The sequence below is a fragment of the Salvelinus namaycush genome, unplaced genomic scaffold (genome assembly GCF_016432855.1).
Source record: "Salvelinus namaycush isolate Seneca unplaced genomic scaffold, SaNama_1.0 Scaffold184, whole genome shotgun sequence".
NCBI lineage: Eukaryota > Metazoa > Chordata > Actinopteri > Salmoniformes > Salmonidae > Salvelinus > Salvelinus namaycush.
Genome location: NW_024058608.1, coordinates 102,913 through 121,357, shown reverse-complemented (window position 1 = coordinate 121,357; position 18,445 = coordinate 102,913). Strand labels below are relative to the sequence as shown.

Below are 18,445 nucleotides of genomic sequence, written 5' to 3'. Positions count from 1 at the left end.
TCATGTTGAAATCAATTGATAAGGGGGCAAACGTTTAGGGTTCTACATTGTGACATTCTGACTGACTGACTGCAGAGTATATTAATATACTATATATTAAAACATTCTACATTGAGACATTAAAATACTCCTACTACAATGTTAAAACATTCTACATTGTGACATCATTAAACTACTCCTACTACAATGTTAAAACATTCTACATTGTGACATCATTAAACTACTCCCACTACAATGTTAAAACATTCTACATTGTGACATTAATTCATTGATATCATGAAACAACTCCTTCATATATACATTTTCTGATATTTGATCAGGGATCTTTTATCAGATTATCTCTGGTCACAGCTAAGAGGTTTCTCTCCTGTGTGTGTTCTATGGTGTATAGTTAGATAGCTAGAAGTAGAAAAACTCTTCCCACATTGATCACAGCTATACGGTTTCTCTCCTATGTGTATTCTCTGGTGCACTGTCAGAGAGCTAGATTGACTAAAACTCTTCCCGCATTGACCACAGCTATAAGATTTCTCGCCTGTGTGTATTCTCTGGTGCACTGTCAGATGGCCAGATTGACTAAAACTCTTCCCACATTGATTACAGCTAAATGGTTTCTCTCCTGTATGTATTCTCTGGTGCACTGTCAGATCTCCAGATTGACTAAAACTCTTCCAACATTGACCACAGCTATAAGATTTCTCTCCTGTGTGTGTTCTCTGGTGTGTAGTTAGATAGCCAGAAGAAGAAAAACTCTTCCCGCATTGACCACAGCTATAAGGTTTCTCTCCTGTGTGTGTTCTCTGGTGTACAATCAGCTGGATGGATTTAGCAAAACTCTTCCCACATTGACCACAGCTATAAGGTTTCTCTCCTGTGTGTGTTCTCTGGTGTTGAGTCAGATGGCTGGATTTAGAAAAACTCTTCCCACATTGATCACAGCTAAACGATTTCTCTCCTGTGTGTATTCTCTGGTGCACTGTCAGAGAGCTAGATTGACTAAAACTCTTCCCACATTGACCACAGCTATAAGATTTCTCTCCTGTGTGTATTCTCTGGTGCACTGTCAGATGGCCAGATTGACTAAAACTCTTCCCACATTGATTACAGCTAAATGGTTTCTCTCCTGTATGTATTCTCTGGTGCACTGTCAGATCTCCAGATTGACTAAAACTCTTCCCACATTGACCACAGCTATAAGGTTTCTCTCCTGTGTGTGTTCTCTGGTGTATAGTTAGATAGCCAGAAGAAGAAAAACTCTTCCCACATTGACCACAGCTACAAGGTTTCTCTCCTGTGTGTGTTCTCTGGTGTTGAGTCAGATGGCTGGATTTAGCAAAACTCTTCCCACATTGACCACAGCTATAAGGTTTCTCTCCTGTGTGTGTTCTCTGGTGTTGAGTCAGATGGCTGGATTTAGCAAAACTCTTCCCACATTGACCACAGCTATATGGTTTCTCTCTTGTGTGAATTCTTTGATGTATTTTAAGTTCTGATGAAGATTTGCAACCTTTCCCACAGTCAGAGCAGAAGTGAGATTTCTTCCCTGTGGATCTCTGCGGGTGTTTCTTGAGGTGTTCTGATCGGGAGAGACTCTTCTCTGCCTCTTCAGCATCATGTTGTTGTTGAGGCTCCCCAGAGGATCCACGGTAGTCCCGTATCTCTCCTGTGTGAACAACAAAGTCAGACAGACGGTTTAAGGCCCACAACAGCAGAAATGCACTGTTTATTTGAGGTAAAAGGTGATGCCCAGAGAGTTCCCATGAAGTTGTACAACAATTGATGTCTGTTAAATTATTTTACAATTGTCTTAAGACAGTCAAGACCTAAGCAGTGTGCCAGACGACCTTTGGTCTCCAAAAAAGGACCCCTCTGTGTTCTGTGCTAAAATTGCAGCGATGCACATGCATTGTAATTGTAAGGCTCGTTTGAATCTCCTGCTTAACCTGTTTGGGCTGCAGGGGCAGTATTGAGTAGCCAGATAAAAGGTGCCCATTTCAAACGGCCTCGTACTCAATTCTTGCTCGTACAATATGCATATTATTATTACTATTGGATAGAAAACACTATCTAGTTTCTAAAACCGTTTGAATTATTTCTCTGAGTGAAACAGAACTCATTCTGCAGCACATTTCCTGACCAGGAAGTGGAAAGTCTGAAATCGATGCTCTGTTCTTCTTCCTGCCTATAAATGGGCACGAGACCTATTAGTATACATGCACGTCATACACCTTTCCCTGGGTGTCACAACATACTATCATATCCACGCCTTCCTGGAATCCCTGTCTTCCACAGGTGATGAGCGTGAGGCTTGGATTTTATTCCTGAAACTTAATACCGCTCTTCACCGACCCAGGAAGGGGTGGGGCCAATCAGGTGTTGTACCTCGTTTCCCTCCTTCAGGAAACAGTAATTATAGTCAAAGTTACAATTCCTTTCAGTCGGTCAACTTCGGTACAACATACTATGGAGAAATAGATTCATTTCCCATGCCGACCCAAACGGATACTAAATTAAACGACCCATGGCAGATCACCCAGACCTGACCCTGCAAGATGCGTCAGTTTTGTCAATTTATTCATTCTTTCGTTTGAAACACTCCTGTCAATGTTGAGTAAGGACACACACCTGATTACACATATAGAGGTAGGACTAGTCTACCCGATTACACATGTAGAAGTAGGACTAGTCTACCTGGCCTGAGCACAAATGTAGGCCTATAAATGTGGCTATTTGGGGATGTCTGATAGTATTTCTGATTGTCTTAACGCTGCACCACTAATGAGTTGTGGAGCTTCTCCAACTAATTTTTTCTTCACCTCAAACAGCAGGTAAACAAAGTCTTATTAGAATCCATTACGAATGACAATAGTTGCTCAAAGTATTTGTAAATTATTTCCAGCTCTCGCCCTTTCGATAACCACTCAGCATTAAAGGGTAAAATGTAATGCTCTGATCCAGTGGAAATGCTATAAAATACCTGATTACTTCTTATCCTTTGCACAAATAGACGACAGATGTGTCTGTCCAGAACTCACTGGCACGGGAAACTGAGGTCCCAGAATATTTTATACAATGTTGCAAGTTTGAGGACCCAGTTTATAGTTGATAGAATGTTTCAAGTTCGTTGTTGACAGGCCATGTGCAGCCAATGGGATTTATAGGATATTTATTTTTAAATCTGGATATTTTCTACCTGCAGGCTGCAAATGTTTTTGTTTGTTGGTTTCATGTAGGCTATTTTTACATAGTTGGCAATGGCAATAAAAGTTACTTTTAGATTTGTATAATTTTCATTTAGATGGAATGTAGATTAATCAAATACAATGATTTTGAGATACTATTATCAATTAAATTAAACTGTTTCAGTAAAATGTGCAAATAAATAATAACCGGCACGCAGATCGGTAGAAATGGTCAGATAAATTTGCACTCCAAATGTAGGTTGCCGACTGCTTGTGTAGCCTATTACCAGCAACGTCAGAATGTATGAAGGCCAGCAGGAGTTGGTACAGGAAGAGTTTATTCTCTTCTGGTTGGGCGATATTGATGTAATGACATGAAAATAAATTGGCTGAATATTATACAATGACTTATCAACAGCTCTAACAATTTGACCCCCACAGGAAATCTTCACTGGCAATTCTAGAATATACTATATATCCTAGAAACCTGTTAAACTATCATTATGACATCACTGATGAATTCTAGAACATACTATATGTCCTAGAAACCTGGTTAAACTATCATTATGACATCATGGATGAATTCTAGAATATACTATATATCCTAGAAACCTGGTAAAACTATCATTATGATATCATGGATGGCCAGTCCTTGTATTCATAGTGTAGTGAATTCAGGGGGTTGCCCTGAGCTGAACTCAAACCTGGGTCCAGCGACTGTCAAGCCAACACCTTATAACTGTTATGCCAAGATGTCTGAACTTCTTGACGAGATCGCTAGGTGTTGGGTTACGGTTGATACAATAGCTTTCTCTATGAATTTGAGAGTGGTTATATTTCTCCAACCCCCACCCCTCAGCTGTTTACCAAACCAAGTCTCTGGGCAGCCATTTTGTTTCTGTTTAAATCCTAGGTTGTCCCTTTAAAAAAGCCACACAACAAACAACCAATCTGCAGTTGAAACAATAACAAAGCTGTAATTCTACTACTGTTTTGCTAATAAGATGATGATGGGGTTGGAGAAATGTAACAACTCTCAAATTCATAGACAGACCAATGGATGCAAGGACTGACCATCCATGATATCAAGATTATAGTTTTAACCATGTTGAGGCTATACAGTGTTTATTTACATTGTTTCTAAACATTGGAGTAAAAAAAGCTTATTTGGGGTTCTGATGGGGTAAACAGTTGAACTAAGCTCATGAGGCATGTGTTATATTCCTCAAGAATCAATGGCTATAAATAAATAATTTAAAAGTCCAAATATGGATGTAGCAATTGCAGATTTCCCCTTTAACACCAAACATCAGTTCAACAACTGCAGAGTTTGTGCCTCTGTTTTTAAGACAGTACTTACTAGTGTTAATCAGGGAACGGTCTCTCAAAAACATCTTAAGGCTAAGTTCACCGTTAGAACCATCGGACACCTTAAGATGCGTTTGGGAAACCGGGACCAGATATCCAGTTTCCTTCTCTTCTTCCTCCTCCTTTTTCGATGTAACAGTCATCTCTTCCTCCTCCTCTTTCACTCCATAAACTGCATCCTCCTCTCCTTTTACTGTAACATCCTCCTCTTCTTTCACAGTAACGGCCTCATCCTCTACTTCTTGCTTTACTGTTATATCCTCCTCTCCTTTTGCACGGGAGTAGCTTAGTGACCGCATGGTCGGGGATGTTAGCTAGCTAGGCTAATGCTAACTTACCAAGCCCGCTAGATTAATAATAACAACAACACCGTAAATATGAAATTAAAACGGATAACTAACTAGACGACAGAAGAGTGTTTAAAACACAGTGGCTAATAATTACGAAAGCGTCTAAAGAGCTTTATTGGTTCAGCTATTTTGTCTAGCAAGCTACCGAGGTGACTGACTGACTGTTGCTGCTATTGAAAGAAGCGTTCCGTCCACTAGATTATACGTCACAGTAGCAGCATTGCCTTAAAGTCGCAGACCGCCGACTGCTGACTGGAGTGGGTAACGCAGTTGAGTAAAACGTATATTTTATTTTCAGACAAAAAGTTAAAGGGTAGGAATCAGGGACGTCGCTAGAACTAAAATATGAATTAGCCCCCCCTAAATAAATCAATATCAGTCAATATGTTTTTTCTGTAATTTCTTTTTTTTGTCAACCGTTCCATCTCATCTTAAACTTTTTACCGGGCCGGCACTAGGACCGGGGGAGGCTGCTGCTGCACTAGTGACTGTTAGACTTTCTTCAGCAAAGATATAGTAGAACTGAACTGAATCAAAGATTGCGAACAGAAATACTAGGAGAGAGGGGTACCCCTACACAGAACTGAACTGAATCAAAGATGGCGAACAGAAATACTAGAAGAGAGGGGAACCCCGACACAGAACTGAATCAAAGATGGCGGACAGAAATACTAGAAGAGAGGGGTACCCCTACACAGAACTGAACTGAATCAAAGATGGCGGACAGAAATACTAGAAGAGAGGGGAACCCCTACACAGAACTGAATCAAAGATGGCGGACAGAAATACTAGAAGAGAGGGGTACCCCTACACAGAACTGAACTGAATCAAAGATGGCGGACAGAAATACTAGGATGGAAGCAAATGTAAGGGATTATAAAGTCATAACTAATCATGCAAAACATGTACAGTTGACAGGAATGTTAGTTCATGTAGAGACAAACGATTATGCATTTTTTAAATCATAGTTCATTTACAAAAATCGTGATTTAGCCAGCTATCTGACTAGCTAACATTAGCCAGCTAGCTGGCTAGCTTTATGGGTGTTGTGACATGGGTATGAAATTGTAATAATTTAGGGACTCCTGAAACAACCAGCAAACCAGGCGGTTGATTTGTGAAACAGTGGATGTATAGAATCTAGCTAGCTGAATATTTTACTGCAAATTGAATGTACAATTTTGTAAGCTTTCCTTGCTGATATTTACCATGCAGATAGATGAAATCACGTAGCTAGCTATGTTCTTGCTTATTGTGCAGTGGATGATTAAAATCCCTGTATGCCCATGGATGTGTAGCTAGCTATCTAGTCGATCTTTGTATGGACCCAAACGTTTGGTATACATATTAGTTCAGAACCTAGCTATGAACCTCAGCTATCATAGCCAGTTGTTTCAACTTAAACAGCCTGAATGACATTAATGAAGCCTATGGATTGAGTAGAATATAATATCATGTTGTGCCAAGGATGCAAGTCGTATATACATGTAGTTATTACCATGCATGAGATCCCCACATTGTAGCCTGTACATTTAATATATTCACTGATCATGTACTCTACCTTGGCAAATAAAGGTGCAGTTTAGGTATGAATGTCTTTGAGATGATTATTCAGTCATATCCAATACCAGGAGAATCAAATTCCAGTCTTTGAATGACGCTGTGTCTTCATGTATGTATTACAATTATACACTTCAACAGTGTTTACCAATCTTGGTCCTGGGACATCAATGGTTACACATTGTAACTAATAGACTAGAAACAGGATTTAACTAGTTAATTCATATATACAGAAATATAATGTTAAAAACAGAACACTACACTTCCTATGCATCATGTAAATACTCCAACACCGGTTCATCTCAACATCTAATGCCCTTCATCTGCATTGATCTGATAAACACAGGATAGGTGGAGTATTTCATCACATTACACTTCATTTCAACCAGTAGAGAATGTGAAACGCTTGATTGAAAAGCTCATTGTCCAAGTGTAATAAATACAAGTTCAATCTGTTCTTCAATGCACATCTGTTGTGCATTATAAAAACAGAGGAAGAAAGAGGTGGCGGTAGAGGTGTAAAAGACAGAAAGGGTAAGAGGTAAGCACATAGGAGCAGGGAAGGCAGCACATGATTAATGAATCACAGTGCTACCTAAATATTCTCTCAGTTCATCACAATTACATAATAGTGTCTCTAGTCGGCCCACAGGTTATCTTAAAAGAGGGTGAGGTGGCGATGATGGGACTGGGGGTTGGCATCCTCTCACATCAAAACATATCTGCAGACGAGAGACAGATGGAGAGAGAGAGCATGTTTAAGCCTTGTGTTTTTCGTTTTTATTCTAACATTGTTAGTCATCAATCAGGAGGTGAAATGCAAAACTGACCTTGGATCATTAACTCTGGGACTACTGCATCTATCTGTATTTCAATGTAAAGCATCTCTTTAATAATACTTCCTGTATAATATAAACTGACCTGGGATCATTAACTCTGGGACTACTGCATCTCTGTCTGTATTTCAATGTAAAGCATCTCTTTAATAATACTTCCTGTATAATATAAACTGACCTGGGATCATTAACTCTGGGACTACTGCATCTCTATCTGTATTTCAATTAAAGCATCTCTTTAATAATACTTCCTGTATAATATAAACTGTCCTGGGATCCTTAACTCTGGGACTACTGCATCTCTCTGTATTTCAATGTAAAGCATCTCTTTATAATAGTTCCTGTTGTCCTGACCAAGTGACCTCTCACCTCTGATCATGCTGTGCCCTCTATGTAGCCAGTTGAGATGCAGGAGGGGTTCACCGACACAGCTGATATAACCTAGAGGATTTAGGGAGAAGGGGAGAGAGGGATGAAGTGGAGGAGAGAGACTGTTATTGAGAAATGAAGGTAGTTAAAGCGACAGTGTTCAACAGGAATCTGTGTGAGGCCTCACCTGGTGTCCACACCACACTAAGTGGCTGCAGAGTACTTTATGCTGAAAAACATGAACGGACCCACAAGGACAAACAATATAGCGTAGTTATAGAAATAATGAAGTGTCTTACTATTCTCCATGGTTGGCCCTCTTGCCTATTCTTTGAAGGTGGAAGGAGCCACAGTTATACACCTGAGCCTGCTTACTGCACAACACAATCCATCAATCAGATTGATACATGAGTGTGTGGGTTATAGGGTGTCTAATTGTTCTACATTTTTTCAATATTTGATGGCTCTAAAAAGAGCCTTTGGTTGAGCATAGTGTAGTCTATGGTGTTGCCAGGGAACAGCACCCTCTTTGAAGAAGTAGGAGGTGAAGATCTCCTGCACACGGATTGCCTCTCTTGCTGCGTTGTTGGACCCCATCCTTGAAACATCCTGCAGAGCAGCAGACTCCTCCTCTGGGACACGGCGGCGAGCTGCAGATCCCCTCCTGGTCCTCGTGTCCATCCTCATGAAGTTACGCAGGACACAGGTAGCCTTCACACATCTGAATTCCTCCAGGAGGCAGTCCCAGATGACCCTGGTCACCCAACCTTGCAGTGTCCTACACGGTAACTGTAGGCAATCGTTTTGAAGGATTCTCCAGTTACAAGGTATCTGTAGGAATATGGAAGACAATGTAATTATTAGACTGTTACATCACCAGGTCATTGTGGATTACTAAAGTATAATATCCCTGATAACAAATCATGATAACATTGGATTGATAGATCCATGGGCACACATATGTACATGTGTAGCATGTGACAATAACAGGATCATATCAAGGATGGCATCACAAATGAATACATAAATACCACTTGAAGCTTGATGATGAGTTGATCATTTGAATCAGCTGTGCAGTGCTGAGGCAAAAACAACAATGTGCCTCTTTGAGTCCCCAGGACTGAGAACCACTGCTCTTCATTGGGACCTCTTCATATGTAGACTGGCTTTCATAGCGCTCTTTATCTGAGGACAGAAAACCTCACAAGAAACACACTTCATTATAGTCAAATTACACCACACTGAATATTATGTTACTATTATCTCCGTCCTCACTTCTAGTGACAGGAACTACACAAAAGTACCTGCCCTATCCAGAATAGCCTCCTCTCTCACTGACAGTTGGGGCTGCTATCCTTTCACTCTCCTCCATGGCTGTTAGCTAGCTACCTACAAATGCATTTGGAGTTTGTTTTTTACAGTGATACATACATCAAGATAGCTAATATGAAGTTAGGTAGCTGGTGATATTAAATTCACTTAGCTAGCTATCTATACAGTATTTGAAGTTGGTTAGATAACTAGCTAGCTAAGTGAATTAAATATCATCAGCTGTCTAACTTCATATTAGCTAGCTATCTTGATGTATGTGAAGTTGGCTAGATAGCTAGCTACCCAGTGATAAATACATCAAGATAGCTAATATGAAGTTAGACAGCTGATGATATTTAATTCACTTAGCTAACTATCTATCTATACAGTATTTGCTACCCAACTAGTTAGCTCATTTAGCAGCTCATTTGAGTTAGCCTGCACTGTAGCTAGTTAGCTAATAATACATCGTTGTTTTTACATTTTCAAAATCTATTTACTTCCTTGAATAGGTTCTCCCAGCCATGTGGACAACTGGAAACAGGGCGGCAAAGTTTGTCCCCAGAGCGTTTTAGAGGATATTACTATTGAACTATGTGGCCATTTAATAACCAGACCTTCATACAAACTTGCTCTGCTGAATTCTTGACGGAGTCACAACGGGCGGCCTAAGCGGCATCTAGTCCATCTGCTGACTGGACGCAGGTGAGGAAAATGTACATTTTATTTTCAGACAAGTTAACTCTAGGGTATTCACTAGAGATTCTTGAGACATCTCTACCCTAAACCCTAACCCCTAACTTAACCATTTTAAATGTCAACTTCAACGGGCTACGGACGTCCCAAAGATGTATCGCTACCTGAAAATACACGATCTAAGTGATTGATAGTTAGTATACATCAGTCATAAAGCCTTATTTACTTTACTGAACTACTAAAATAGTGATTTTGTCAGACAGCAGCTCTACACTTTATTGACTGACTGATCCATTCATCCTTCCATCCCTCCTCAGCCTTCCTCTCCTCTGAAGACCCAGTGAGGGTGGAGCTCAGTCAGAGAGCTGTTGAGGGACTGGTTAGGAAGAACACTTCTACAGCCAGAGAGGTGAGAGGTCACACATGGTTTAAATGGTAAATATTTTTGTCCCCTTAGTGGTTCATCACATAAGCAAAAGGGAATATGTTCCATCATCTATGTTTATTTACATTAGTGCAAATTGTCCACTGATATTGGTGTAATTTCTCACCCCTTTTGGCTGTATGAAAGTCAATTTCCCCTCAGACACATATTTGTTATTTGATATTATGAAGGTAATTTGTGTCAAATGTACTTTTCCACACTCATTCAGCCCATCTCTTTACATTGAATATTTATACTCAGTCTGACTGCATCCAGATTGATTTTTAAAAATGTGCATTTTCAACAAAGGACCTGGGTTGGTTGAAAAGTGATACTAAACGTACACACCAGCACTATATTCACATAGTGGAAGACACTGATTTTCATACTAAGAGGGCCCGAGAGTCTTTTGATTGGTCGGTCATTGGGTTCATATATATATATCTCCCTCACTAACTTTGAGCAGCTTACCGATCATTGCACCTAGCCCATCTGTAAATACCCAAGTATTGTTATTTATTTTTGCTCCTTTGCACCCCAGTATCTCTACTTGCACATCTATCACTCCAGTGTTTAATTGATAAATTGTAATTATTTCACGCCTTACCCTCCTTACTCCATTTGCACACACTGTATATAGATTTTTCTGTTGTGTTAATGCCTGTACTATTGTTTATCCCACTGCTTTGCTTTATCTTGGCCAGGTCGCAGTTGTAAATGAGAACTTGTTCTCAACTGGCCTACCTGGTTAAACTATCATTATGACATCATGGCCTACCTGGTTAAACTATCATTATGACATCATGGCCTACCTGGTTAAACTATCACTATGACATCATGGCCTACCTGGTTAAACTATCATTATGACATCATGGTCACCTGGTTAAATAAAGGTGAAATAAAAATAACATTTTGTTGTTGAAATCAAATCAAGCTTTATTTACACAGCACATTTCAGACATGAATGCAACACAATGGCTTCACAGGAAAACAACTATGAAAATAAACATATTTAGTACACAACAAACAGAAGACTAACAACTGAAAGACTAATGAATATTCTAAGGAAATACCATTGATTAAAATACTAATCGGATGCAATATCCAACCCAAATATAAGCTTGTTTTTTAGGAGGGGCTCTGAAAGACACTATGGGGGTGTCCACTGAAAATTGACTAGTAACAACTGGGACCTAAAAGACACCCACCATGAGACCCACCACATCCAAGAAGAGGCAAACAAAAGAAAAACACACACAACTTAAAGACAGGAAGTAAACCAAAAAAGGTGGAGCAACTAAAGGTGTTGACTCTCCACATCTATCAAGACAACTGGAGCACTGGGCCAGACACTCTTAAATAGAACCTGGACCAGCTCAGGTGAAACACCTTCCCACTAACGAGATAGACAAGCCAGCAAAGGTGTAACACATACTGACTAACGAGGTGACACCAATCAGTGCGTCCTACGAGCTAATGAGCTATACGTGCTAAAGTCCAACCTCAAAACAGAAATGGAAAAACCAAAGCCTGTAAATCCTCCCCCCTTAAGACAACAAATATATCCTATATTTTTGTTGTACAAGTTTGCTCACCACCAACAGAAAACAACTTCCATTTCACATTATCAACTACAATGCTTCACCTTCTACAATATAAACATGGTGTCTACTGGCTGTCAACAATTAAAAACAAGGAAAAACACGTATTTCTAAATAATAATATAAAATAGTATTATTTTTTTCTCTCAAAATTCTCTTTATAGAATCCGAAAACTCACCATGGACATAAGCATCAGAAACGCTGTTGTTTTGACAAGTAGCAATAAATCACTGATATCGATTAGGGGGGAAATCAGGTTGTTCGTGCTGTTGAAACTAACAACAAAAAAACACATGGAAATGGGAGATATACATAACTATCATTATGACATCATGGATGAATTCTAGAATATACTACACTACTACACTGGGAGATATATTATATATAACTATCATTATGACATCATGGATGAATTCTAGAATATACTACACTACTACACTGGGAGATATCTTTTACCTCACTGGTTAGAGGACAACCTGCAGAAGACAGTCAGCTACATTTTGGAGTGATGCATTTAAATTTAAGGGTTGCAAAACAAAGGAACTGTTACGCACGCCTCTGAGAAGAGGGAACGCAACTCCCTGCTATAACTCAACTCTCTGAAGTGCAAGAGGTATGGACTGTAGGTGCGAGCAAGGATGACACAAAAGCAGATTTTACCGTTTACTTGGATTTATTTTCTTACACGGTAATATGGGGAAAAGGGGCTGGACGGAACCAAAGCAAAGAAAGTAAATATCAAAGTTCCCCCTCTCCTATCTAACCTGCCTACCCACTTAACTTACCTAACTTAGCACCGTCTGGTGCCCTAACCAAAATACAGGGGGTGGTCCGCCCAGGTCTTACCTAGTGTGCCTAGACAGTAAATATACTACGGGTATATGTATGCCCTCGGGCCTCTTGCCTAAGCACTCCCAAAGTGCCTTCTCCTTCCCCCCTGGGAACAAATGAAACAGAGTAATTATTAATGATTTCACAAACACTCAAACACAGGACATAGAAAAACTGCTACCAACAACAACAGTACATACCACACTTTCTGATACACAACCCACACTATATCACAATCTAATTTCTCTCTCAATCTCCAAATCTCTACTCCAAATCTCATCTCTCTTCTCTCTCCTCTCTCAATCTTTTCTCTCTTGGGCAGAACACTGGCTTTTATCTTCAGGTGGCAATGGTGATTAGAGTCAGCTGCTTCTTGACGAGGGGGCGGGGTCAGCTCCAATCACCAATTAGCCTGGGGTTGACCAATCAGCTGGTTGGGGAGTACTTCAGGAAGCCATCTCCTGAAACACACACTCAAATACAAAACAGAACACAGAAACTGGGGAGCGTAACACGCCCACCACAAATTGCAAACATACAGTTTGTAATAACAAAAACCAACGCTTCCCCAGTTAGTAAACCCGTGATAGAGCGTCAGCAACCACATTCGCTGAGCCCTTCATATAGGCTATCTGTACATTATATCCTTGTACAATCAGAGCCCACCGCATAAGGCGGCGGTTCTGATTGTACATTTGCTTTAAGAACACTAAAGGATTATGGTCCGTGAAGACCATTACAGGCAAGGCACTGGATCCCACGTATACCTCAAAGAACTGTAAGGCTAGCAATAAAGCTAGCGTCTCTTGTTCAATTGTGGAGTACCTTGACTGACACGAGTTGAACTTACGGGAGAAGAAACTGACGGGCCGATCCACTCCGTCTTCATCTTCCTGTAAGAGAACCGCACCCACCCCCACTATACTAGCGTCAACCTCCAACTTAAAAGGTTTGTCAAAGTTGGGGGCGGCAAGCACTGGGGCACTACAAAGTAGCGCTTTAGCGGACTCAAACGCATGGTTACAGTCCTTGGACCACCTAAATGGTACCTTGGGACTAAGCAGAGATGAAAGGGGAGCTACTACCGTCGAGAAATTCTTACAGAATGTACGATAGTACCCTACCATCCCTAGGAATCTGCGCAACTGGCGTCGAGTCGTGGGAGCAGGAAAAGCAACAATTGCCTCCACCTTGCCAGATACTGGGCGCACTTGACCTTGTCCCACTTGTTTCCCTAAGTAAGTCACCGTAGCCTTCCCAAACTCACACTTGGCCAAATTGAGGGTTAAAGAAGCATTCTCCAACCGCTGAAACACACTTTTCAAAGTGGAGAGATGATCAGAGCAAGTAGACGAATGTATCACCACATCATCAAGGTATGCAGTACAATTTGGCACATCTGCAAACACAATGTTAACTAGACGCTGAAAAGTAGCAGGTGCATTACACATGCCAAAGGGCATCACAGTGTATTGTACAAAGTTATCAGGCGTAACAAAAGCCGATATGTCAGAAGCTCTAGAGGTCAGAGGCACCTGCCAATAACCTTTTAACAAATCTAACTTACTAACGTAAGCAGCAGAGCCAATTCTATCAATGCAGTCATCTAATCGAGGTAGAGGAAAAGAATCAGACTTTGTAACTGCATTTACTCGACGATAGTCCGTGCATAAGCGGGACGTACCGTCAGGCTTAGGAACAAGAATACATGGGGAACTCCAGGAGCTGTTACTGGGTTTTGCCATGTCATTCTGTAATAAATAAGCTACCTCACTTTTCATTACCTCCCTTTTCTTTGTATTAACCCGGTACGGATGCTGACGTATAGGAGCAGCGTTGCCCACATCCACGTCATGTTCCAAGATGGACGTGCGACTTGGAACGTCCTGAAACACACTGAGAAAACTGTTTATCAATAGGATAAGGTCCTTAGTTTGATCGCTATCCAAATGTTCCATTTGAGAGGGTAACTTCTTCAGCATCTCTGAATTACATAGGCGTTCACACTGCTGTAACGTATGGCGTAACTCCAACCCATCCTCCTTATCCTCCTCTAGGTCCCAGCCAGGCTTCAGCACCACCGCAGCCACACTGGAGACGGCGGGCTGGACCGGCTTACTTGAGGAGCTGTCTGGAGAGTCACGTACATAATATTCTTTTAGCATGTTAACATGACACACACGGGAAGAACGCCTTCGATCTGGGGTCTTTATCACATAGTTTGTGTCACTGAGTTTCTTTTCCACCAGATATGGTCCAGAAAAACGTGCTGACAGAGATGAGCCAGGAATTGGCAACAAAACTAAAACTTGATCCCCTGGTGCAAAAGAACGGCCAACAGCCTTTTTGTCATAATGCACCTTCATGCGTTTTTGCGAAGAGGAAAGAGACTTTTGGGCCAACGCACATGCGGCGTGCAGTCTCTCCCGCATCTTACTGACATAATCCAACACATTTTTAGGGGCGCTACTGGGTGTAGGAGATAAGATATGCTCCTTCAACACTTTCAGCGGACCCCTTGGTGTATGTCCAAACACAAGGTCAGCAGGGCTGAACCCTAAGGACTCTTGTATCGTTTCCCTAATAGCAAATAGGACAAAGGGCACCCCCTCATCCCAATCGGTACTGGTATCCATACAATACTTGCGTAGCATTGCCTTCAGCGTCTGATGCCAGCGTTCGAGAGCCCCTTGACTCTCTGGATGATACGGACTTGAGACCTGATGGGAAATACACAGCGTCTTTAACACATTTGAAAACATTTTGGACATAAAGTTGGATCCCTGATCTGTTTGGATTACTTTAGGGAGTCCAAACGTAGAGAAGAACTTCACCAGTGCCTTCACCACAGTCTTAGCCGTAATAGTACGGAGAGGAATAGCCTCTGGGTATCGAGTAGCACTGCACATTATTGTTAATAGGAACTGGTTACCTGACCTGGTTTTTGGCAACGGACCTACACAATCAACTATCACTCTTTCAAACGGTTCCCCCACCACAGGAATCGGGTAGAGCGGTGCTCTAGGAACTGTTTGATTCGCTTTCCCAGTGAGTTGACATACGTGACATGTTTTACAAAATTGGACCACGTCAGACTTCAAACCTGGCCAGAAAAAATGACGAAGGACCCGGTTATAAGTCTTTGTGATCCCCAAATGTCCAGACCACGCCTGGTCATGGGCGAGTGACAGCACCTGCTGTCGGAACGGTGTAGGAACAACCACTTGACACACTTCACTCCAGTCATTAACGGTGTCATGAGCTGCCCATTTACGCATCAAAACTCCTGCTTCCATAAAGTAGGCAGTCTCTCTAGTTTTAGCTTCTTCAATGGAAATTACCGAAGCAAAACACTTACGGAGACTGGTGTCTCCTTTTTGACATTCAATCACCTTCTCAGGGGTGACAGACAAAATAATGTCATGTAATTGGGGTGCGATTTCGCAGTCCCCTTCCTTAGTTTTTACAGGAGTAAAAACTGTCGGACTTGCAGAAGGAATACTCGGTGCATTGTCTTCTACTTCAATATTCTCAAAAATGGAACTAGCCAAATCCACCACATCTCCAAGCTTGCGAGATTGTGCCCTCGTTAACACACAAGCAGGAAAAACATGTGGAAATGCTTGAACCAATTTCTCATCTGCAATTTTGATTTCTGGGTTGTCTACTACCTCTAACACAGGAGTAACGTTACCACCAGCAATATCATTCCCTAATAGCAATGTGACTCCTTTTACTGGCAGTGTAGACACTACACCAACACGGAAACGTCCTGATACCAAATCTGACACTAAGTGGACCCAGTGTAATGGTACAGGTACTGTTTTTGTCTCTATGCCCTGTAATATAACATGTGAGCCACAATACGTTTCAGGAGACCAGGGTAAAGCATCAGTAATGATTACTGACTGTGCCGCTCCGGTGTCTCGTAAGATTTTAATTGGCTTTTGATCAGCTTGTTCTCCAGTTAAGGAAACACAACCGGCAGAAATAAACGGAGCATAAACAGGATCCGGTTTCTCAAATGCTGAATCAATACCTCGGACCAACGGACGAGCCAACGACTTGACTAAACCCAAACTTTTCCTTTGTAGGGAAGGTGACTGGGACTGTTTCGGTTTATTTTTCAAAACTGGGCAGTCCGCAATCACGTGACCCTTTTGGTGACAGTAAAAACATTCACGGATTTCATGAAAAGACTTGTCAGAGGAAAAACGACCTGAATGAGGCACTGATGACGTAATCAGTCTACCTTCAAAACGAGGTGCACCAAAGACAGTCTTGTGTGTCAAAGCGTACTCATCTGCCAACACTGCTGCCTGGGCCAATGTCACCACTTTCTGTTCATTTAAATGAACTACAATTCTATCAGGGAGGTTGCTTTTAAAATCCTCCAACAGCATCAACTCCCGAATATCAGCAAAGGTGTTAGCTTTGCTGGCTGAACACCATCTATTAAACAGAGACTCTTTGTCCCTTGCAAACTCAACAAAAGTACTTTGAGAGGGTTTCTTGTGGTTCCTGAAGCGCTGTCTATAAGCTTCAGGCACCAACTCATAAGCCCGCAACACGGTAGTTTTAACTGTTTCGTAGTGTAAACTGTCTTCCAGCGAGAGAGCAGCTACTACTTCCTGGGCTTTCCCAGACAATTTACATTGTAACAGGAGAGGCCAAACCTCAAGTGGCCAATGTAGCGCAGCGGCCACACGCTCAAACGCAGAGAAATAGGAATCAACTTCCGACTCTCGGAATGGTGGGACTAAAGCGATATTTTTACTTACATCAAAGTGGGCTTGATGCTGAGCAGCTTTTGGAGTCGTACTGGAGCCAGCTTCTATCTCCAGTTGTCGGATCCTCACCTCCTTGTCGGCTTCTATTTTCCTAATTTCAAGGTCAAAATGCATTTGTCTCTCTTTATCTTTTTGCTCCATTTCTAACCGAGCCAGCCTCACCTTCAGCCTAGCGGTCCCGTCTGAACGACCTGAAGCAGAAGATAAAGGATCGAATCGAGGCAATGTAAAGGGGGTACGAGCAACCCCTTCCTCCGCCCTGTCCTCCGACTTGACATCGGAAGGTCTACCCGTCTCCTCTCCTTGCAATGAGAGAATTCTTTCTCTCACTAAACCCTCCCTGACTAGCACCAAAAGCTCAGCCTTTAGGGCTTTCTCAGGGATAACAAATCCATAATGGTCAGCTATAGCTAAAAGGTCTACTTTTCGAAACCTCACCAAACAATCAATAGAGGGCGCTTCAATGAACTTGGAGATGGCTGAGGCAGCCATCTTGTACACAACAATCTACTGAAAACACAAACTAAACAAGTCATCCAAACTCACAACCTACCATCACACCTCAATCACTAACCACAGAGAGCTCAGTGCAGCAGGGTCCGGTGGGTTTAATGGAATCCCGGATGAGCCCCCATTATGTTACGCACGCCTCTGAGAAGAGGGAACGCAACTCCCTGCTATAACTCAACTCTCTGAAGTGCAAGAGGTATGGACTGTAGGTGCGAGCAAGGATGACACAAAAGCAGAATTTACCGTTTACTAGAATTTATTTTCTTACACGGTAATATGGGGAAAAGGGGCTGGACGGAACCAAAGCAAAGAAAGTAAATATCAAAGTTCCCCCTCTCCTATCTAACCTGCCTACCCACTTAACTTATTTAACTTAACACCGCCTGGTGCCCTAACCAAAATACAGGGGGTGGTCCGCCCAGGTCTTACCTAGTGTGCCTAGACAGTAAATATGCTACGGGTATATGTATGCCCGCGGGCCTCTTGCCTAAGCACTCCCAAAGTGCCTTCTCCTTCCCCCCTGGGAACACATGAAACAGAGTAATTATTAATGATTTCACAAACACTCAAACACAGGACATAGAAAAACTGCTACCAACAACAACAGTACATACCA

At 41.7% G+C, this 18,445-nt stretch overlaps 1 protein-coding gene across 1 annotated transcript; it reads right to left on the bottom strand.

The window, feature by feature from the left end:
* Positions 1-365: 365 nt before the first annotated feature.
* Positions 366-17,460, bottom strand: LOC120037729 (zinc finger protein 2 homolog; the record flags this gene model as incomplete). The annotated part of the gene is made up of 3 exons (XM_038983716.1): positions 17,311-17,460; positions 14,314-15,249; positions 366-1,448 (listed from the first exon to the last, which is right to left on the bottom strand). Coding segments are annotated over exons 1-3 (2,169 nt in total), but the record flags the coding sequence as incomplete, so codon positions are not given.
* Positions 17,461-18,445: the final 985 nt, after the last annotated feature.